Below are 23,022 nucleotides of genomic sequence, written 5' to 3'. Positions count from 1 at the left end.
CTGGGATCTGTCACTCAGCGCACAGCCCGCTGACGACTCAGGGCAGCCCCAGCTGTAAGCAGCCCATGATTTATGGACACTGAGTGAACTCCTGCGGCAGAAACCAGCCTTGAGATCAGAGCGGCAATAGGGCCCTTTTTTTGGCAGGAGACAGGGCCTGCATTTTTCTCATTCATGCCAAACTGCTTTGCACGGCAATTAGCTCTGTCCTCATTTACTCTCCAGTCCCAAAGGGTAATGAAAGTCATATATCATCTTCAAGACTGCTAATTATTGAGCTCGCTTACAGGTAGGCTTTGTAACTGTGAGAAGGGCCTGTCGGCCCAATATTTATTACTCTTCCAATAAGTAAGCAAAGAGGGGAGGGTGCTGAGGGAGAGGGGGGAGGGAGGGAAAGAAGAGGGGGAAAAACAACTTTCTTGAGAGGCCGCCCAACCCCAGCCCCAGGATCTCTGACATACCTTCTGCAAATGTGCTCATCAGAGGGGAAACATCTTTATTCCACAGAGCCATTTTTCATGTCCTAACAAACGAACCTGCGAGAGAAAGCTGAGAGTGGTGAGGAGGGAGGCCTGCGGAGGGGGAGGCTGGGGTCTGCTCAGGAGAGTGGGGAAGGGACAGAGTGTGGGCATGGGGGAGGAGAGCACGGTAGAGAGCAGAGCAGAAGTGAAAGACAGAATCTGTCCCGCCGCCACCCAGGTCCTGAACATTCTCCCATCATCCTTGGGCCTGCCAGATGGATGGTGGGGGCAAGGGTCAGGACCCAGGCAGGGATTAGCTGTGTCTGTCACTTCAGGACCTGGCGTGTGGAAGGGCTGACGCTGGAAAGGGTTTCACCTGAGCCCTTTGCCTTTATTTAGTTGTCCTGCAACCAAATGGATTTGTGTCTGGATGGTAATCCAAACCAACAGATTTCTGTTGGTGTGGTTAATGGAGGGGAAGGTGGGCCCTTATTTCCACTCTTAAATATAATGACTTTTTAGAAAAACTAAACATAAACATTAACCGAGTTACTGATGGTTGTTTTAAAACAGTGTGATTCACTGAGGAAACCAGAATTGAAAGAGACACGTGTACCCCAGTGTTCATCGCAGCACTGTTTATAATAGCCAGGATATGGAAGCAACCTAGATGTCCATCAGCAGATGAATGGATAAGAAAGCTGTGGTACATATACACAATGGAGTATTACTCAGCCATTAAAAAGAATACATTTGAATCAGTTCTAATGCGGTGGATGAAACTGGAGCCTATTATACAGAGTGAAGTAAGCCAGAAAGAAAAACACCAATACAGTATACTAACGCATATATATGGAATTTAGAAAGATGGTAACAATAACCCTGTATACGAGACAGCAAAAGAGACACTGAAAAAAACAAAAAAAACAGTGTGATTAAAATCAGAGCTAAAGAAATACAAATATTTAAGGACCGTTAGATGCTATACTCAACGTGCAATTAATATTTATTAAGTGCATCCTCAGTAAACATGTCAGGTGTTGTTCTATGTCCGAGGTTACAGCAGAGATCATGATGGACCAGGTCCTTGCCCTCATGGAGCTTCTAGTCCAACTAGATCAATCCATTCTCATTGACTGTGGTTTATTTTCTAGCAGATGTAAATGATAATAGCAGCTGACTTGAGTCATAAAGTAACATCTGTTTAGTGTTTACTATGCGCCAGGCACTGCACTGAGATGTTTCTGTCCACATTTCTCATTGAATCCCCACAACCTCATGTGGTTGGCCCTGTTGCGATCCTGGTTTTATGGATAGATTCAGTTACCTATCCAAGGTCATACAGCTAGTTAGGACTGAACAGAACCCATCTGGTTCCAGATTCCATTCCCTAAACCATGGCAACGTATTTTCCTTAATTCATTCTGGACAATTTACATTTCTAGTTAATGACTTTGGTGCATTGGTCTGTTTGGGCATTAGAAGTCCTTATGGACAGATTTTCCTCTTCTGTCATCAGCAACCCTTTCACTCTGGGCCTCCATGGATGTCAGACACACTGATTTCAGGCTAAATTGGAGGAAGACTGTAAGGTTGACTGGAAAGTCCTTGCAGTTAGCACCAGATGCTCTGGAAACGTTCCTTGACGGTGCTGTGTTAGAGTCCTCCCAGCGCTATTCAGGGACATCACACTGGAACCTTGAAATTGACCATGGTAGGAGTGTTTGCAGTATGGAAAATGGCAATTACTACAAGCCAAGTTTTGGTTGGTTTCTTTGTTTCCTGAAGAGATGATGTAACAGCACACCACAGGGAAGGACCCAGGAAAAAGGGGAAGATATGATGCTGTAGCTCATGGTAAATTCCTGGTAATTTCTCTGCATTCAACTGAAGTGCAGAGAATGCTAGAGAGAGAGTCTAGTGACCTGAGTTCTAGACCTGGTTTTTGCCTCTGAAGGATCCTGACTTGAGCTCTTTGTCCTCATTTGCATAGGGTGGCCTCTTGGGTGCTACCACAGTCATAGGATTAGGTATAAAAATACTTTCATAAAGAGCCTAGAGCTATAAAATTAAACTTTTAAAGGTTTTTCTCATAAATATAAGGCAGTTCCCATCAAATATATACAGTGGGCTAGGGCTGTAGATATATGTGCAAAACATATTGCTCTGTGAACCATGTGAGTATGGAGGACATTCCGTCTACTTCCTCTTTCTTTCTTCACCATTTCTGGAGCTAGACAAACAGAGTCAGAAAGCTACTTCTTCCCACCTCTGTCACCCTAGACAAGTTGCTTAGCATCTCTGTGCCTTAGTTTTCTTCTGTTTGAGATGAGGGTACTCAGTGGTGTCCACTCACAGGATGTATGAGGATTGAAAAGGATGCTGCGCATTGAATGCTGGGCACTGGCTTGACACAGAGGAAGTCCCAATACCTCCTCAGTGTTGCTGCCATCTTTCCCCTGCATTTTCTCTTTCTCTTGCAGGGAAGAGTGCTCTCTACCCACCTCCCAGCTGCCAGGGCCCCTGTATAGAGGGCCAGGGCTGAGACAGAGGGGCTGCCCACACCTTCCTGGGAGCTGACCTTCCTAGGAGCTGGCCTCCCCTGCTGGAGCCTCCCAGCCCGTAGCAGCTCTGCAAACCTTGCTTTTCATTCCTTAAGCTCCCACCACTGAGAGTGAGGTGTGCTCCTGGAATCTCCTGTTCTCAGGTGTGGAGGCTCCAGCTGAAGGGGTGTGGCCTGGACTCTGTGGGTGGGTCAGCTGGGAGGACACCAAAGAGGCCACAGGGTTCTCCAGTCCAAGCATCCTTGATGCAGTCTATCTTCTGCCCAAGCGATTCAGAAATGCCCTTATGCACAGCCAGCTTCTGGTCCTTGCAGGAGGGGCTCATGGTCCTCTCCTTGTGTGGTGACCATCTGTGGGGTAGCTGCCCCCCTGCCTGCTGCCTCCCATGCTGCTGCTCCCTGGCCCTGGTGCCTGGAGACTCTGGTTCCCTGATGCCATGCAGCTCCCTACTCCAGGTGACGTCCCCACAGTCTATGAACACGTGAACAGGATGTTCTCTTTTTCTGTCCGTCCCCTGCCTCTGTCCCCTGATCGTGGGGGACAGATGGATCTACCAGTTTGGCTGCATGCCCTGCCCCTCCCATCCTTGCCCCTCATCCTCTGTCCTGCCTTCTCTCCAGACCACCCTGGCACCCACTTTCTACTCCTCCCCACCCTGGGTTTGCCTCCATTTCCTTTCTCAGTCTCCCATTCTTGTTTCTTACCATCCTGTTCCCCACTTACCAGGGTCTGGCCTTGTGATAGCTTCTGGGCTTTTGACTTGAGGCTTCTCCAGAGTAGGTTGAACCCACCAAGTCTGGAGCAGGGCAGTGATGAGGGGAACGGGGGTCCCCAGCAAAGTCAGGCCTCAAGGTCCCTCCCTGGTCCTGCTGCTCTCTGTGGTGATGTCATCATCTGTACCCAGCTTCTCCTCTTAGCAGGGGCATGGCTGCCAAAGCTGTGGTCTCACATTAGTGCCCCTGGAGGATGAAGGCTATCTGTATGTGGTCTAGTTAAAAAATCCTTAGAAGGATCCTGTTGTCCAGGCTCAGGACCTGGACTCAACTCTGGAGCCATCACCATGCTGAGCAGATAGGATTCTAGGATGGGCCAGGCATTGGCCCCCTGCCCACTCTTGTTCATGGTCGGATAGAAGTGTTGTCCAGAACAAAGCAGAAGCTATGCTAGTATGGAGGCATGCCTGTCCGGCAGGTGGACGTGGACTGCCCAACATTCCACAGCGTTAGGGCAGAGCCAATCCTGATGGGTTCAGAAGTGCAAGTTGCTTGAGCCTGGCCTGAAAATGAGCTGTCTGCCTGGCATGAGGGCTGAGGTCAGAGGGAGGACTTGGGGGGAGGAAAAAAATCAGAAAAGACTCACTGCAGCCCGTCCTTGTTCTGGGCCTCAGCAGATTTTTATTCATGGACGAATATGTTAAAAAAGAAAAGAGTGAAGTGAAGTGAAGCCGCTCAGTTGTGTCCGACTCTTTGCGACCCCATGGACTGTAGCCTACCAGGCTCCTCAGTCTATGGGATTTTTCAGGCAAGGGTACTGGAGTGGGGTGCCATTTCCTTCTCCAGGGGATCTTCCCAACCCAGGGATCGAACCCAGGTCTCCTGCATTGTTGGCAGATGCTTTACCCTCTGAGCCTGAATCCTCTTGAACTGACACATCCCCTGAACACCAGCATGAGAATTCTGGATTGCAAATGACAAAAACATATCTAAACCTAGTAAAAGCAAGAAAGGGAATGTGTTGACTTCCCTGCTGTGAAGGTCAGTGGTAGAGTGGGCTTCAGGCTTAACTAGATCCAGGGACCTGAAGAAGTCATCAGACTTGTCTTTTGGGCCCTACTCCTCTGATTCGCTCCTGCAGTCAGCTGGTTTCCTCTTCCAGGCAGTGGCAGCCTAGTCTTGGCAGCTCTGGGGTCCTAGTCTCACTATTTTCAATCCAAAGGAATGGAGAACATCTCTCTTTCAGAATTTACCTATGAAGAGCCAGGGAAGGACTCTGATTGGCCTGACATAGGCCTCATGCCTATCCCTGGGCCAATCTTTATAGGCAGAATGATAGGATAGAATGGCCAGGCCTGGATCACACGTCTTTCCCAGAGGTCAGCTATCTCACAGGTATCCAAGGGCAAGAAGCAGTGCAACCAGGACTCATGGGCCAGGGATGGGCCAGTCAAAAACTGAAGCTATGCCATCTTCTGGATCTACCTGGGATTTCTCATCTGCTTCTTTTTGCCCACCTCCTAATTCTCTTACTTCACTTTGAAGATCAGCATTTCCCCCACTTCTCCCAGCATGTCCATGGCTCATCATGGTTGCTCCAGCCCCAAACACTACCTGAATTCATATTTTCAAGGAAAAGAGAATCTGATTGGTTGCAGGGATAAGCATTCACTACTGGAATGATCATCTGTGGCAGACGGTAGGCTTATATGGTGCAGACATGCCTGCAAGGTTTTCCTCTTGAGCAGACCTAGTTGTAGCCGTGCCTTAGAGAAGGGGGCTATGGGTGAGTGGGCACTTCAGAACAAGACCTCATCCTGGTCCCAGGTGACCCAGAGAAGAGCAGAGCATGGCACCACCATTCTAGCCCTCAAGTAGCTTAAAGCCTAGTTGAGCAGACAAGATGCTCATCTGAGCCAGGGGTTATAGGAAGTCGAGGAGGGCACGGTCACTGTACGCCAGGTAAGCAGAACAAGCAGAAAGGTGGGGGGAACAGAGCTGGCCTTTCCAGGTGGGCAGAGAAGAAAGGACAAGCTTCTCTAGAGTGTGGAGCAGACGTTTCCCCAATAGATGCTCTCTTCTTCACACCTGAACTGACTCACTTGACTTAATATGCACATGTATTTGAATTATTACAGGCCTTCTTGCCTCCACGCCCAAATCCCCGCCAGACTCCTCATAACACCCTTGATCCTTGGCTGACTATAAAGTGACCCATCCTCTCTGTTGCTCACCGTCTCTGGATATGTGTGTGGAGGTTGTAGGGAGTTTTTCATGACTTTTTGGAAGGTCAAGAATGTCTTCTCTCCCCAAAAGCCAAAATGAAAACAAAAAAGCCTTCTAAGAATAAAAGGAGGAAAATAACTTTGCACCTGGAGAAGGTAAAGAGCCCTGCAGCAGAGACTTCGCCCATGTTTGGATGAAGAAATAGAGGTCTGGGAAAATTTGAGACTTGTCCATGTTCTCATGGTGGGACTGGGAACCTGACTTCTCATCATGGGCCCCTGCTGGCCAGTGGGGAGTGGGCCTGGCTAGGGGTAATCTGCATGTGTGGGCTGAGGTGATGCCCCACCTTCGCACAGAGAGAGTAGAGGCTTGGCCCAGGAAATGTGACCCAAACCAAGTTCTGTTGGGAATCCTGGAGGGTCCAGAGAGTGGCTGAGAGGTTGGGCAGCTCTGTCAGGTGGCGGGGTGAAGGTTCATCCAATATGCTTTATCTGGGGAGATTTCACTTCCTGCCAGAGAAAAAGGAAGAGATCTTTGTGTTTCTCTGCTGGTTTTTTTTTTTTTTAACTTTTCAGACAGATCAGAAATCAGATCCTGTCAGATAAGCCCAGTTGAAAGGAAAGAGGCAGAGGCCAGCACAAAGAGGTTTCCTGGCCAAAATCACACAGGAAAGACCCAGAGAGACCCTCCCCCTGCAAAGGAGGGAGCTCCGGCTTCATGTGGGCCTCACACCTCGCTTTCTCTAAGGATCTTGCTTTAGACTTTTAATATTTCCAAATGAGGTTTTATTTATAGTGATTATTTTATTATTGTTATTTGTATGTGGCTAAAAGCCACGGATTGTAAATATAAACTTGAAGATCTCACACTTCTCACCAGGATGTGGCATCTCTGCCTAATTTCAGGCAGGGGCGACCTAACCAAATGGAAGTAACTCAAACCTCACTTGACCTCTGAGAGGCCCAGAAGGCAGTCACCCGAGGGCAGAGGACTGTGAGGAAAAGGAGGGAGGGTGGAGAGGCTCCGAGAGAGTCTGGAAAAGAGGGGTGGGGGAGCCAGGAAGGAAAGAAAGAGGAAAACCAGAGGGAGGAAGAAGGGAGAGGGCCAGGGCGAGCGGGGGAGAGGGCAAGGTGACCGCGGGTATCAGTGAGGGGCCAATTGTCAAGGTTCTATCTGCGCGATGATTGATGGGAGCCTGGGTTTTTCTGTCAGCCTGTCACGGCGCAGGAATGTTTAATGTTCTCATTATTGGTTACGCTGTTGTGTATATTTCTCTGTCAGCACCGCGGACCCAGCTGAACTGGCAGAGCACTTCAAAGGCCTGCGGGTCATTCATCATCCCCATGACGCTCCGGCAAATGCTCAGCTTCAGCTCCGCGCCAGGGATTTGTTATGACTTGCGAGCCGGCTGACAGACAGGGCTGTGGCGGCCGTGGGAGGGGACGCAGAGGGGAGGCAGCCGCGCAGCCCTTTTTGTCACTCTGGGTCCATGGCAGCGCCCAGCGCCCGGGCTCTGCGGCTCCCGGGGGCCATAGGTGCAGACCCGCACAACGCCCCCTCCCCTGGCGGTCACCGGAAGGGGGCCGAGGAGCACCCCGACTAGGGGCCCAGGTCCCGCCCCGCTCGCCTCCTGCTCTCCGGTCAAGTCCAGCCGGCGGCGCCCTCTCCCTTCAGTCCCACCCTTCTCTCCGCTGGCGGTGGGTCTCCAAAAGTTGTGCTGAAAACCCAGAGGTTGGGGGAAAAAAAGGGAAACTTGCAACCGTCCGGGGCCCGGGGAGCGGCGGGTGGGGAGGGGTGAGGGGAGAGCTGAATATCGGAGCTTTGTTTCCTTTCCCAGGCCGTGACATGATTAATCGTTTTCTTCTGATCTAATTTTGGAACATGAAAAACAGCACATTTGTCTTGAAGAAAAATGATGTGCCGAACTGCGCAGATGGAAATTTCGAGCAATGAGAAAGATTAAAGTGAAACCCCACTCCTTAGACCTAATCATGAGTTGTAGATTATTCTGTCGGCCCAGCCAGATGGTAGCTCTGATTCCACAGCCCCTTCTTATATTAATGAATACTAGACTGTTATATTTGACTTAGGTAAGTGAAATGTCTATCAGAGCTAATGGACTGCCAGCCAGCATAACACATGTTGTACCGCTAAGGGTCCTTGCTGCATTTTTCATGTTTTATACTAATGTAGAACATTTTGTTTCCTACTGTTTTTCATCATTGTCACTGTTTGCTAAATATTTTCACATGGAAGTGGGGAGAGGGAGACAAAGTCAGGAGGAAAAAGAACCCCCCTCCAAACTTGTGTCCAAAGCTAATTTCCTCCCGTTGGGCTTGGCTATAACTCTACAAGTAAAACAGTCACCCGGAGCAATGCGTACAGGAACTCAATAGTAACGTGATTAAGTTCCTAGTCAACAAGACTACACTCGACTGTATGTTAACAAACCTAATTATAGCCCCGTGGTGATAGATTGGGCCTGGGCCCTTGCTGCACATTTCTGAGGTCATGTCTCCAAGAGCAGCTTGACCCTCTTGTCCCAGGGGAGGGGACTGTCCCAGAGAGGAGTCCCAGGCTCAGCTTGGGAGAGGGGCTGTTCCCCCCTAACCCCTTGGTCCAGCCCCTGAGGAAGGTGGGCAGATGCCAGGAAGCACTGCAGAGCAGGAGGTCAGAGGTCTGAGCATCTGGGTGGTAGGCTTTCATGATGGAGGCTGAGTGGGCGCTGGGAGCTATTGGCCCCATCCCCAACGTGAGCAGTATCAGAATGTCTGAGATGAGAGTGTAGTGATCCCAGATCGTTGGTTCCGTGCCGGCATGGGGACTTCCCCACTCTGGACCCAGTAGAGGGTGGCTCAGGCCCTTGCCCTTCTTCTAGATGCCTTGCTGGTACATTGGGAAGGCCCTGAAGAGCTTGTTTGTGAAGGACCTCAGCCTGGGGTAGGGGGTGGTGTTCTGGAGAAAATGAATCCCAGAGATGGACTCTGAAAGGTGTCTGGGTACAGATAAGATGGAGACAGTTGAAGGACATCTTCAAGGGGTGATGTGTTGAGGAAAAAAAGGAAAGAAATACTCAGATGGAGCAGAAACATGAAAATGCCTGGAGAGAGAGAGAAGGAAGAGAAGAATGCAGAGAGGCATAGACGCAAATATGCAAAGAAATGTACATACCAACCGAGTAGATGGCTCCTGAACTCAGAGGAACTCTTCTTGCTCCAGCCAACATGAGTTCTCTGAAAAGCAAGTCTGACCCCTGCTTAGAATTCTCTCTTGGCTGTGACTCCCACAGGAGTTATTTCAAGTGCCTTGTCTGGGAATTGATGACCCTTTTCCCTCTGCACCTAGCTTACCTCTCTCGCCTCTTCTCTCACCTGTCCTCAACTCTGAACCCTGCACTTCTGGGTATGAACCTTCATTTGAGCCTTCTCTAGGTCTGCAAGAATGCCAGACTTTTTCAGAGCAATTTGCTTTTGTTTGGGTTTATCTCTGTCTACCCCTCTTCCTTGCATTCTTTCTCTGGCAAACTCCTACTCATCCTTTAAGATCCATTTCCCATGTGTTCTTGATTTTCCCCAGGAGGCAGAAACTCATTTAGGTTAGCTCTAGTAATGGGGATTAGTGTTAGAAGGTGGCAATAAAGACACAAAAATCTAGGGATCCAAGAACAGCTGTATAGCTGAGCCTCTCAACTTTTCTGATAACTGGCTCATCGATGAGCTCTCCCATTTTTTAAACCTTTTTATTATGGTATAATACATGCACAGAAATGTGCACATATCATTAGAATATAGCTCGATGAACTTTCACAAACTGTAACCCACAAAGAGCTCAGAAAATAGAACATGCTGTACTCTAGTACCTACCCACTGCCTCCCACTGGTTCCCCTTCTTTGTTTAATTTTTAAGTGCAATTTTCACCCCAACTTTTGTCCACTGTTTACTATGACATTTTGTGGGTTTTCACTGGGTATGGGGTTTTTTGAACAGCTTTATTGAGTTAAAATTTACATACCATAAAATCACCCATTATTAGTGAACAATGTAATGATTTTTAGTAAACTTTAATAATAGAATTGTGCAATTATGATCGCAATCCAGTTTTAGAACATTTCCATCATCCCCTCCCCAATCCATTCTCTTGGGCCATTTTCAGTCAATACTGGGTTCCAGCCCTAGTCCTAGGCAGATTTAGGTCCATGATTCATTTTAAAAAATATGTTACAAGTCTTTTGAGACATTACTCACATGCCATACATTTCATTCTTTAAAAAGGTAAAATTCAGTGGTTTTTACATATATTAACAAAGTTGTGTAAATATCATCACTGCCTAATATTCCAGAACATTTCACCACCTGAAAAACAAAAACAAAAACACACCCATTAGCAGCCACTCCCCAGTCCTCCTTCCGCCTGGTCTCTGGAAATCACCAATCTACATTTTGTCTCTCTGGATTTGCCTACTATAGACATTCAATATAAATGGAATCATATGATATGAGGCCTTTTGTGTCTGGTTTCTTCCACTCAGGAAAATGTTTTTAAAGATTCATCCATGTTCCAGCATGTATGAAAACTTATTTCCTTTTTATGACCAAACAGTATTCCGCTTACATGGATTTGCACCGTTTTGTCTTTTCATTTCTCACTGATGGACATTTGGGCTGTCCCCACTTTTTGGCAGTTATGAATAATGCCGCTATCAACATTTATGTACACGTTTTTGTGTGCACATATGTTTTCAGTTTTCTTGGATGTGTATTGTAAGTAGGATCGCTAGGTCATATGCTAACTCTGTGTTTAACTTTTTGACTGTGATTCATTTGAAGTTAATTTTTGTCTATGGTATGAGGTAAGAGTCTAAGTTCATTTGTTTTGCGTGTGGATATCCAGTTGTCCCAGCGTAACTTAAAAAAATCTTGAACTAGCCCTGAATTTTATCAAATGCTTTTTCTACATCTACTGAGTGAGGTATTGAAATTTCCAATTATTACTGTTAAATTGTCTGTTTCTCCTTGAAATTATTATATGAGGTTTGTCCTTTATTCTTTTAATATGATATACTGTATTAATCTTTAAATATTAAACCAACCTTACATTCCCATGATAAATACCACTTAGTAATGGTGTTTAATCCTTTTGATACATTGCTGAATTTGGTTTGCTAGTATTTTGTTAAGGATTCTATTGTCTCTGTTCATGAGGGATATTAATTTTCTTTTTTGTGATATCTTTAGCTTTGCTTTCTGGGTAAATCTAGCCTCATAGAATGAACTAGGAAGTAATATTCCCTCCTCCACTGTTTCCTGAATTTGTAAAAGACTGGTTTTATTTCTCCTTTAAATATTTAATATTTGATTACCAATAATTCCATCTGTGATTATGGTTTGTGTGTCTGCCCTCTGAGGCCTCTCGCAACACCTACCGTCTTACTTGGGTTTCTCTTACCTTGGACATGGGGTATCTCTTCACAGCTGCTCCAGCAAAGTGCAGCCACTGCTCCTTACCTTGGGGGAGGGGTATCTCCTTACAGCCTCCCCTCCTGACCTTGAACGTGGAGTAGCTCCTCTCGGCCCTCCTGCGCCTGCGCAGCCACCGCTCCTTGGACGTGGGGTTGTTCCTCTCGGCCGCCACCCCTGACCTCGGGCCTGGGGTAGCTCCTCCTGGCCGGCTGCCGCCCCTGACTTTGGGTGAGGAGTAGCTCCTCTCGGCCACGCTTTTCCTATTTGGAACCAGTCTGCAGTTCCATGTCCAGTTCTAACTGTTGCTTCCTGACCTGCATATAGGTTTCTCAAGGGGCAGGTCAGGTAGTCTGGTATTCCCATCTCTTTCAGAATTTTCCACAGTTTATTGTGATCCACACAGTCAAAGGCTTTGGCATAGTCAATAAAGTGGAAATAGATGTTTTTCTGGAACTCTCTTCCTTTTTCCATGATCCAGCAGATGTTGGCAATTTGATCTCTGGTTCCTCTGCCTTTTTTAAAACCAGCAGAGTACATCATGAGAAACGCTGGGCTGGAAGAAGCACAAGCTGAAATCAAGATTGCCGGGAGGAATATCAATAACCTCAGATATGCAGATGACACCACCCTTATGGCAGAAAGTGAAGAGGAACCCAAAAGCCTCTTGATGAAAGTGAAAGAGGAGAGTGAAAAAGTTGGCTTAAAGCTCAACATTCAGAAAACTAAGATCGTGGCATCTGGTCCCATCACTTCATGGCAAATAGATGGGGAAACAGTGGAAACAGTGTCAGACTTTATTTTTTGGGGCTCCAAAATCAGTGCAGATGGTGACTGCAGCCATGAAATTAAAAGACGCTTACTCCTTGGAAGGAAAGTTATGAGACATTACTTTGCCAACAAAGGTCAGTCTAGTCAAGGCTATGCTTTTTCCAGTGGTCATGTATGGATGTGAGAGTTGGACTGTAAAGAAAGCTGAGTGCCGAAGAATTGATGCTTTTGAACTGTGGTGTTGGAGAAGACTCTTGAGAGTCCCTTGGACTGCAAGGAGATGCAACCAGTCCATTCTAAAGGAGATCAGTCCTGGGTGTTCTTTGGAAGGACTGATGCTAAAGCTGAAACTCCAGTACTTTGGCCACCTCATGCGAAGAGTTGACTCTTTGGAAAAGACTCTGATGCTGGGAGGGACTGGGGGCAGGAGGAGAAGGGGACGACAGAGGATGAGATGGCTGGATGGTATCACTGACTCAATGGACATGAGTCTGAGTGAACTCCAGGAGTTGGTGATGGACAGGGAGGCCTTGACGTGCTGCAATTCATGGGGTCGCAAAGAGTCGGACATGACTGAGCAACTGAACTGAACCGAATTCCATCTGGGTATAGACTTTCCTTTGTGGGAACATTTTTAATTACTCTCAGTTTCATTTTTCATCGTAACTTTATTCAGATTTTCAATTCTTTTTGAGTCAGTTTTGGTAATTTGTGTACTTCTAGAAATGTGTCCATTTTATCTTAATTGTCTAACCTAATGACGTAAAAGTTGTTTATGTTTTCTCTTATAAACTTTTAATTTTTATAGTATCAGTAAGTATATAACTTCTTTTTTCTTGATTTGAGTATTTTCTGTTTACTCTCTCACCTTCTAGATAATTTGGCTAGGGGTTTGCCAATTTAGTTAACTTTTTCAAAGAACCAATTTTTGGCTTCATTGATTTTCTCTACTTTTCCTTTCACTGATTTTTTTCTCTGTTGCTGCTGCTAAGTCGCTTCAGTCGTGTCCGACTCTGTGCGACCCCATAGACTACAACCCACCAGGCTCCCCTGTCCCTGGGATTCTCAAGGCAATCACACTGGAGTGGGTTGCCATTTCCTTCTCCAATGCATGAAAGTGAAAAGTGAAAGTGAAGTCGCTCAGTTGTGTCCGACGCTCAGCGACCCCATGGACTGCAGCCTTCCAGGCTCCTCCGTCCATGCGTTTTTCCAGGCAAGAGTACTGGAGTGGGGTACCATTGCCTTCTCCGGATTTTTTTCTCTAAGGATGTTGTTTAATATACTTTTTTTTTTTTTTGGCATTTTTCCCTATTTCTTTCTGTTAGGTTTCTGATTTAGTCTTGTTCTGATTACAGAACATACTTTATATGATTGCAATCTTTTATAAGTTATAGAGAACTGTTTTGTGGCCATGCATATGGTTTATGCTGAAGAATATTCCATATCCTGTTGAAAAGAATGTTTATTCTGCAGTCTTTGGGTGGGGCTGTTATATAAAATGTCAATTGGGTCGAGTTGATTGATAGTTATTCAATTATTATATATCCTTTTATCTGGTTGTTCTATCAATTATTAAGAGTGAGATGTTGAAATCTCTGTTTATTATTATTGAAATATCTGTTTCTCCTTTCACTTCCATCAGTTTCTGATTTATGTATTTTGGAGCTCTCTTGTTAGGGGCACATACATTTATAATCATTACTTCTTCATATTAACTTATCATAATAAAATTTCCCCATTTTATCTCTAGTGATAGTTCTTGTCTTAAAGTCTATTTTGTCTGATATTAATATAACTACTCCTGCTCTTTTATGATTATTATTTTCCTGAAATATATTTTCCCATCTTTTAACTTTAACCTATTTATGTCTTTGAATCTGTGGTCTTGTTTACTGCACTTGGTTTGTCCTGGCTTTTTCCTTTTAAATCCAGTTTGATAATCTCTGCCTTTGAATGGGGTTCCTAATTCATTCCCTTTTAATGTAATAATTGATATGGCTGGATTTATACCTCTCATTTTTCTATTTGTTTCATATCTTTTTTGTTTTATTGTTCCTCCTTTACTGCCCTATTTTATGTTAAATAATTATATATTTAGTTAAAAATATTTTAATTTCTATCTTGTTTTCTTACTGTATTACTTCAAGTTATTTTCTCAGTGGTTGCTCTAGAGATGATAGTATTCATTTTAACTTACTTCAGTCTATTTCAGAATATTACTGTCTTAATTCTGGTAAAATATAGAAACTTTTTCTAACACATCTTTCATTCTCCTGTTTGTGCTATGATTGTTATATGTATTATTACATCTGTGTGTGTTAATAAAGTAAACAGTACTGAGTTATTTATTGTTACAATCTTGTATTTTCTGAAAGAAATTAAGAAAAAATAGAAAATATATATACAGGGTTTTCTTATATATACTCATGCATTTGTCATTTTTGGCAGTCTTTGTTTCTGTGGATTTATGTTATTAATTTGGGTCACCTTCTTTTATCCTGGTTAGTATTTCTTGCGGACAGACATGGTAGCAACAAATATTCTATATGTTTATCTAGAAATGCTTTTATTTTACCTTTATGGTTGCAGGATTATTTTAGCAGGATACAGAATTCTTGATTAAACAGTTTTCTTTTCTTCCAGTATTTTGCATATGTTGATCCACTGCTTTCTAACCTTCATTTTTTGTGATGAGAAATCAGCTGTTAAGTGTATTTTTATTCTTTTGTACATGATGAGTTGATTTTTGCCTGCTGCTTTCAAGCTTTTCTCTTTGTCTTAGGCTTTTAACAATTTGACTATGTGGATCCAACTTTGAACCTCTTGTATTGATCCTGGTTAGGATTTATTGAGCTTCTTGGATATGCAAATTAATATTTTAAATACATTTAGAAAGGTTTTGTCTATTATATCTTTACTTTTTATACCCCTTTCACTTTCTACTTTCTTTCTAAGATAACCTTTACAAATTTGTTGGCACCCTTAATATTGCCTCACATCTCTGCGTGTGTGCACAGGCTTTGTTGACCATTGATGTATGGGTATCTTTGGCCCTCTTTGGTCTCTGCTGTACATGCACAGTCTCTGGTCAACCCAGGATATGTGAGAAGATTGTCAAGTCCCTTATGGCTATCTTAACTCCTGAAACTTCTTGATAAATTCCTGGCTAGCCCACTAGTCATTTGTTTGTCTGCACCAACCCTAAAACCTCAGCTTAATGAAGATGATGGGCCTCCCTGTTTGCTTGCTGCTGGGATTATCTCGTCAGCTGACAATGCTATAAATAAAATGTGCCCCCTCTAGCATCAGTAGTGAGGCTACTGGTTGTCAGGTCACTGATAGAGCTGAGGGAAGGGGAATGGGGTGTGAACAGCCCTAGACTCGTGGTATTCTTATGCATGGATTGATAGTTTTAATAAATAACTTTTTCTTAGTTGTTGTGTGCTTTTGGTTGAGTTCCAAAGTGTGAAACATTTTGGTTTGCTTGCTTTTTTGGCTTGGTTTGTTTTTTGTTTCTGCTGATTGATCTCCATTTAAATATTTCTGTTTTCTCTGTAACAAAAAAAGGAAATAAATGGTGCGCTGATTAGAAAACAAGTCATTACTAATGAGAAATGAAAAGTTATGTGTACACAGAAACCCTTGCATAAGTGTTTTATAGCACTTTATGTACAATAGGTAATAAGAGGACACAACTCAGATGTCCTTCAGTGGGAGAAGGATTCAACTGTGACACATCAATACCATGGAGCACCACTCAGTGATTAAAAGGAACAAGCTATTGATACAGCAACCTGGACGAAGCTTCAGAGAATTGAGCTAAGGGAAAAAAAAGCCAAACCCTAAAGGCTCTATACTAAATGATTGCATCTATGTACTGCTCTTGAAATGAGAAAATTTTAGAATGGAGAACAGATTAGAGATTACCAGGGGCTTAGGTGGGGGTAGGAGCTTGAAGGAAGTGGGTATGACTATGACAGTGTAGCATAAGGGATGGAAATGGTCTATATCCTGGCTGTATCTCTGTGAATATCCTGGTTATGGTACAGTTTTGCAAGATGTTACTATTTAGAGAAACTGGGTAAAGGGTATGCAGGATCACTCTGTATTACATAAAAATAAGGAGTTTAAAGAAAAACTGGCCTCTCCTAATCATCTGTATATGTATATGTGTCAGCTCTGATACTTAGAGTAATTAAAAAATATTCTTTTAAAAATCTATATCTTCTTTGATATATGCTGTGAATTATTAAGGGAGGTATGTTAAAATAATCCATTATGATTGAGAAATGTCTGTTTCTTCTTTTAGGTCTGTCAGTTTCAGTTTTACATATTTTGAGGCTTTGTTATTGCATGCATATACATTTAGAATTACTCAATCCTCTTGGTTGATTGTGCTTTTAATCACTGTGAATATCACTCTTAATATCTTGTGATGCTTTTTTCCTTTAAGTCTATTTTGTCTGATTTTAGCTTAGTGACACCATCTCTCTTTTTGTTAGTATTTGCATAGGACTCCCTCCTAGTCTTTTACTTAAAATTTTTTCTGTATCTTTATTTTTTTATGAACTCAGCTTAAAGTTTTCTTTATTAATGACATTAAAATTTTTGAAAATTAATCATGCTTGTTATAAAAATATTATAACATACTAATAGAATGAAGCTCAACAACTCAGAAATAACCATGAATAATATCTGTATGAATTTCCTCCCAGAATTTTTTATACACATAATTTTACATGATTTATACTCATCAGTATTTTTAAAATTCATGTCATAATAGTTATGAAAATATTTTCACTTTGGCAAGTATTCATCTATAACATTTTAAGTTGCTGGAGAGTATTTTATAATATGGATATACTACAGCTTATGAGAAATATGTTATTAATAAAATATATCTTTATTTTTAAAGCATCTCTCTTATAAACAGGGGCTTCCCTGGTGGCTCCGTGGTAAAGAATCTGCAATTCAGGAGTCGTGAGTTTGACTCCTGGGTCAAGAAGGTGCCCTGGAGAAGGGAACAGCAACCCACTCCAGTTTTCTTGCCTGGGAAATTCCCTGGACAGAGGAGCCTCATGAGCTATAGTACATGAGGTCACAAAAAAGTAGGACACGACTTAGCAACTAAACAACAACTCTGATGAACAACATCTGCGATTGTTTTATTTAACATAATATGAAAATTTTGCTTTTTAATTGGGCTATCTTGCCTAGTTATATTTATTTATTTATTGTGTATTGTTATTTTTTTAAGAAATAGAAACCACACCACTTCATTTGTTACAGAGAAGAATGAGAGGCAATAATTCGAGGGCCCCAGGAAGCTTTTTCATCCATAAGATAACAGAAAGGATTATCACCTTCACCGCCCAAGCCATTTATTAACATTTTCTTTTGATCTCTGATCTCCCACCCACATCAGCGCGCCACTTCCAGAATGGAACCCTGCCTTCAAATCTTCTACTGGTTGGAAGGCTGGTCTATCAGTTTGTCTTAGTAACGGAATGGAGGTCCCCAACTCAGCTGAGGAACCTGGACAAACCTTCTTTGATTTCAGCCTCATCCCAAGGCCCATAAAAGTTTTCTTTAAAAAGCTGCAAGTGAATGAGGTAGAAAGGGCAGAGACATGAGATGGAGACCAGCAGAAGGGCAAAGGGTATGGCTCCCACAGCACTGAGGGACGGCAGGCCTCCTAAGGCTGAGAATGCAAAGAGCAGTGTGACCCCCACATAGCTGCGGGGCATACATGCCTTCAGTTTCTTCTGTAATATGGGCCACAGGGCAAAAATCTGGATGGCAGACATCGCCATGATGAAGGCATGGAGGGATCGGGGCAGGCGGGAGGCAAGGCAGACGGAAGCAAAGACGGCCACGTTCAAGAACAGAGTGCAGGATGCAATGGCAGCATTGGCGCCGTAGTCAAAGAAGATGAGGTGACCTAACAGCATGAAGGCTGCCAGGGCATAGATGGTGTCAGTGCTGACAGACTCTGTCAGGGTCTTCAGCACTGGTGAAAAGCCATATGTGAAAGTAGTGAAGACTTGGGCACCCTTCAAGTCAGCCCTCCGGGTCCGCACACTCTTCTTCCGTCCTTCATCTCCATCAGTGAGATAAAACAAAACATAGCCAATCAGTGAAGAAGCCAGGCCGGTCCCAAAAAGCCACTGAGGGGCCAGAAGACCCTCATCCATATACCACCAGATAACCACAAAAACACAGACACTGCACAGCTTCTGTATCACCACAGTGGACTCAAACACCACAGCCCAGTATTGGTATTTCTAGGCATAGATGTTTTTCCAGAGCTCTTCGAGGAACCTCCGATCCACGTAGTTATCAGGAAAGGGCTGTCGCTCATACAAGACCTAATGCCACCTGGCCTCTTTGGTGTTAGCTACAGGCTGGGCACACACTATCCTTTCGTTCAAACTCAGGCGACTTCAATCTCCCTTACAGAAGTCCATATTGTTCTTGTTCTTTATAAAGTTGAAGTAAGACTTCTCTGGAAAGTCCATGCTGAGTTGTGCTTGATATTGTACTGACCTTCCCTTGCTTTCAAAGGCAGCAACCCAGGCCAGGCCTACAGTAGATGAGTTTGTTCTCTGAGGCAGGACAATGCAGCTAAGTTCCTGCCCTCGAGTTCCTAGGGGTGCGTGGCCGGGGAAGGGCGGCCGCCTGCTGCTTAGTTATAGTTAATGTAACTACAAGTGTATTAGGGTTTATATCTATCATTTTATTTATTCAGTATTTATCCCACGAATTCTGTATTTCTTTTTTCTCTCATTTCTTGCCTTCCTTTAGATTAAACAAATATTTTTATTATTCCATTTCTTCCCTCTATTGTCTTGCTATTTGTAAATTCTTTTATTATTATTTTTAATAGTTTCCTTAGAGCACTGTACATACGTCTTTGATTTACTCAAGTTGAATATAAAATAGTACTTTTAGCACTTTCCATATCATGCAAAAGCTTTAGAATGCTTTAATTCTATTTTCCACCTCCAACTTTTATGCTTTTATTTTCATATATTTCAATTGTACATATATTTTACACCTTACATGATATTATCATTTTTCTGTAGAAACAATATTCATTTTTTCATTTCTTACAGTTTGCCTTTCACTTGGGGTTCTCTCCATATCTTGATTTTTTAAAAACGTTTACATATAGTAAGCTTTATTTTTTGTGTGTACTGTTTTATGGATTTTGTCCATAAAATTCACAGAGTCATTTGGTGACTCTCAGAATGGCACAGAGCCACCACCAAAAACTCTTGGTATAGAGCAGTTAATCACCCTTAAATTCCCCTGTGGTCAACTCTGTTCCCAACTCCAACCCCTGAAGATATATGTAGCCTCCCAGGTCTGACTTCTTTCGTAGGACTATACATTTAAGATTCATACATGTTATCGTGTGAATCAATAAATTGTTTCTTTTTACTGCTGAGTAGTATTCTATTGTATAGGTGTCCTGTATTTTGTTTATCCATTTGCTAGCTGAAAGATATCTGGGTTGTGTCCAGTTTGGGATAATTATGAATAAAACTTGTATAAACATTCATTTATCATAAGCATACATTTTTATTTCTCTTGGATAAATACCTAGGAGTAGGATTGCTGGGTCGAATGGTATGTGTATGTTTAATTTTTTAAGAAACTGCCAAATTTTCAAATTTGGCTGCCAAATTATTCAAACAAGTCAGTCAGTCTTTTTAGTTTTAGCCTGTCTAATAGGTATGTAGTGTATCTCATGGTGGTTTTAATTTGGTTATCCCTAGTGACTAGTTCGGAGAAGGCAATGGCAAGCCACTCCAGTGTTCTTGCCTGGAGAATCCCAGGGATGGGGGAGCCCGGTGGGCTGCCGTCTATGGGGTCGCATAGAGGCGGACACGACTGAAGCGACTTAGCAGCAGCAGCAGTGACTGGTTATGCTGAACATCTTTTAATGTGCTTGTTAGCCACCCATCTATCTTCTTTGGTGAAGTGTGTGTTTGGGACTTCTGGCAAGTTAGCTATTAGGTTGCTTGTTTTTTCTTTTTATTGTTGGGTTTTTAAGAGTTATTTATATATTCTGTATACAACTCTTTGTCAGAAATATAATTTGCAAATATTTATTTTGAGCCTATGGCTTGCTTTTGAATTCTCTTAACAGTGTATTTTGGAAAGCAAGAGTTTTTTGTGTTGTTTTTTTTTAATTGGAGGATAATTGCTTTACAATATTGTGTTGGCTTCTGCCATACAACAGTGTGAATCAGCCATAAGTACACATAAGTCCCTTCCCTCCTGAACCTCTCCCTCACTCCCCCACCCCATCTCACCCCTCTGGGTTGTCACAAACCACCAGGTTGAGCTCCCTGTGCCCATACAACAGCTTCCCAGTGGCTATCTATTTTACATATGGTAGTGTAAATATGTCAGTGCTAGTCTCTTAATTCATCCCACCCTCTCCTTCCCCTACTGTATCCAAAGTCTGTTCTTTATGTTTCTGCCTCTGTTGCTGCCCTGCAAATAGGTTTATCAGTACCATTTTTCTAGATTCCATATATATGTTAATATACAAAATTTGTTTTTCTCTTTCTGACATATTTCACTCTGTATAACAGGCTCTAGGTTCATCTAATTGTGTCCAACTCTTTGTGACCCCATGGACTGTAGCCCATCAGGTTCCTCTGTCCGTGGGGTTTCTCCAGGCAAGAGTACCGGAGTGGGTTGCCATGCCCTCCTCCAGGGGATCTTCCCACCCAGGGATTGCACCCAGGTCTCCTGCATTGCAGGTGGATTCTTTTATCATCTGAGCCACCAGGGAAACCCCATGCAACACGCACAGGTTCTTCTACCTCACTCAGTTCAGTTCAGTCGCTCAGTCGTGTCCGACTCTTTGCGACCCCATGAATCGCAGCATGCCAGACCTCCCTGTCCATCACCAACTCCCGGAGTTCACTCAGACTCACGTCCATCAAGTCAGTGATGCCATCCAGCCATCTCATCCTCTGTCATCCCCTTCTCCTCCTGCCCCCAATCCCTCCCAGCATCAGAGTCTTTTCCAATGAGTCAACTCTTCGCATGAGGTGGCCAAAGTACTGGAGTTTCAGCTTTAGCATCAGTCTTTCCAAAGAAATCCCAGGCCTGATCTCCTTCAGAATGGACTGGTTGGATCTCCTTGTAGTCCAAGGGACTCTCAAGAGTCTTCTCCAACACCACAGTTCAAAAGCATCAATTCTTTGGCGCTCAGCTTTCTTCACAGTCCAACTCTTACATCCACACATGACCACTGGAAAAACCATAGCCTTGACTAGACGGACCTTTGTTGGCAAAGTAATGTCTCTGCTTTTCAATATTCTATCTAGGTTGGTCATAACTTTTCTTCCAAGGAGTAAGCGTCTTTTAATTTCATGGCTGCAGTCACCATCTGCAGTGATTTTGGAGCCTCCCAAAAATAAAGTCTGACACTGTTTCCACTGTTTCCCCATCTATTTGCCATGAAGTGATGGGACCAGATAGCATGATCTTAGTTTTCTGAATGTTTTAAGTTTAATGGTTTAATGTTTTCTGAGTTTTAAGCCAACTTTTTCACTCTCCTCTTTCACTTTCATCGAAAGGCTTTTTAGTTCCTCTTCACTTTCTGCCATAAGGGCGGTGTCATCTGCACAGATATCTGAGGTTATTGATATTTCTCCCAGCAATCTTGATTCCAGCTTGTGTTTCTTCTAGCCAAGTGTTTCTCATGATGTACTCTGCATAGAAGTTAAATAAGCAGGGTGACAATATACCTCACTAGAACTAACTCAAATATGTTCCTTTTTATGGCTTAATCATATACCATTGTGTATATGTACCACAGCTTCTTTATCCATTTATCTGCCTATGGACATCTGGGTTGCTTCCATATCCTAGCTTTGTAAATAGTGGTGCTATGAACTCTGGGGCTTCCCTGGTGGCTCAGACAGTAAAGAATCTGCCTTCAATGCAGGAGACCCAGGTTTGATCCCTTGGTTGGGAAGATTGCCTGGAGAAGGAAATGGCAATCCACTCTAGTAGTCTTGCGTGGAGAACTCCGTGGACAGAGGAGCCTTGTGGGTTACAGTCCATGGGATCGCAGAGAGTCGGACACAACTGACTGCTAACACATTCATGATCACTGGGGTACATTTGTAGTTTTCAGTTATGGTTTTCTCAAGGTATATGCCCAGTAGCAGGATTTCTGGGTCATATGGTAGTTTTAATCCTAGTTTAAAATTTTTTAAATTTATTTTTAATTGAAGGATAATTGCTTTACAGTATTGTGTTGGTTTCTGCCAAATATCAACATGAATCATCCATAGGTATAAATATGTCCCCTCCCTCTTGAACCTCCCTTCCTATCCCATCCCTCTAGGTTGTTCCAGAGCCCCAACTTGAGTACCCTGAGTCGTACAGCAAATTCTCTATTTTACATATGATTATTGTATGTTTCCATGTTACCGTCTCCATACGTCCCACCCTCTCGTTCCTCCCCACCGCCCCCATGTCCGTAAGTCTGTTCTCTATGTCTGTGTGTCCATTACTGTCCTGCAAATAATTTCATCAGTACCATCTTTCTAGACTCCATATATAGGTGTTAGTATACAATATTTGTTGTTCTCTTTCTGACTTAGTTCACTCTGTGTAACAGGCTCCAGGTTCATCTACCTCACTAGAACTGACTCAAATGCATTCCTTTTAATGACTGAGTAATATACCATTGTATATATGTACTTCTTTATACATTCATCTGCTGATGAACATCTAGGTTACTTCCATGTCCTAGCTGTTGTAAATAGTGCTGCTATTAACATTGGGGTGCACTCG

The 23,022-nt window shown here is 43.4% G+C and overlaps 1 protein-coding gene and 1 long non-coding RNA gene across 2 annotated transcripts in view; one reads left to right on the top strand and one right to left on the bottom strand.

Annotated features, from left to right (window-relative positions):
* Positions 1 to 14,536, top strand: part of LOC147342877 (uncharacterized) — a 67,831-nt gene extending 53,295 nt beyond the window's left edge. Inside the window, exon 6 of the long non-coding RNA XR_015156781.1 lies at positions 11,952 to 14,536. This is a non-coding gene — a long non-coding RNA (uncharacterized LOC147342877). The remainder of the gene's footprint in view (positions 1 to 11,951) is intronic.
* A 3,178-nt stretch (positions 14,537 to 17,714) lies between these two features.
* LOC147342876 (phosphatidylinositol N-acetylglucosaminyltransferase subunit C-like) lies at positions 17,715 to 18,608 on the bottom strand. The gene has a single exon (XM_086381855.1). The coding sequence runs from the start codon at positions 18,384 to 18,386 to the stop codon at positions 17,715 to 17,717; it is 672 nt and encodes a 223-aa protein (XP_086237981.1). The 5' UTR covers positions 18,387 to 18,608.
* Between the last annotated feature and the right edge of the window lie 4,414 nt (positions 18,609 to 23,022).

This window comes from Bos grunniens, chromosome 28 (genome assembly GCF_055505025.1).
Source record: "Bos grunniens cultivar Pamir isolate PY7600 chromosome 28, Bosgru_T2T1.0, whole genome shotgun sequence".
Lineage (NCBI taxonomy): Eukaryota > Metazoa > Chordata > Mammalia > Artiodactyla > Bovidae > Bos > Bos grunniens.
The sequence above is the reverse complement of the archived record's forward strand: the minus strand, read 5'-3'. Positions and strand labels throughout refer to the sequence as shown.

Excerpts from the sequence above, each read along its gene's own strand:
- LOC147342876 (XM_086381855.1), bottom strand. The coding sequence starts at position 18,386 with ATGGATGAGGGTCTTCTGGCCCCTCAGTGGCTTTTTGGGACCGGCCTG.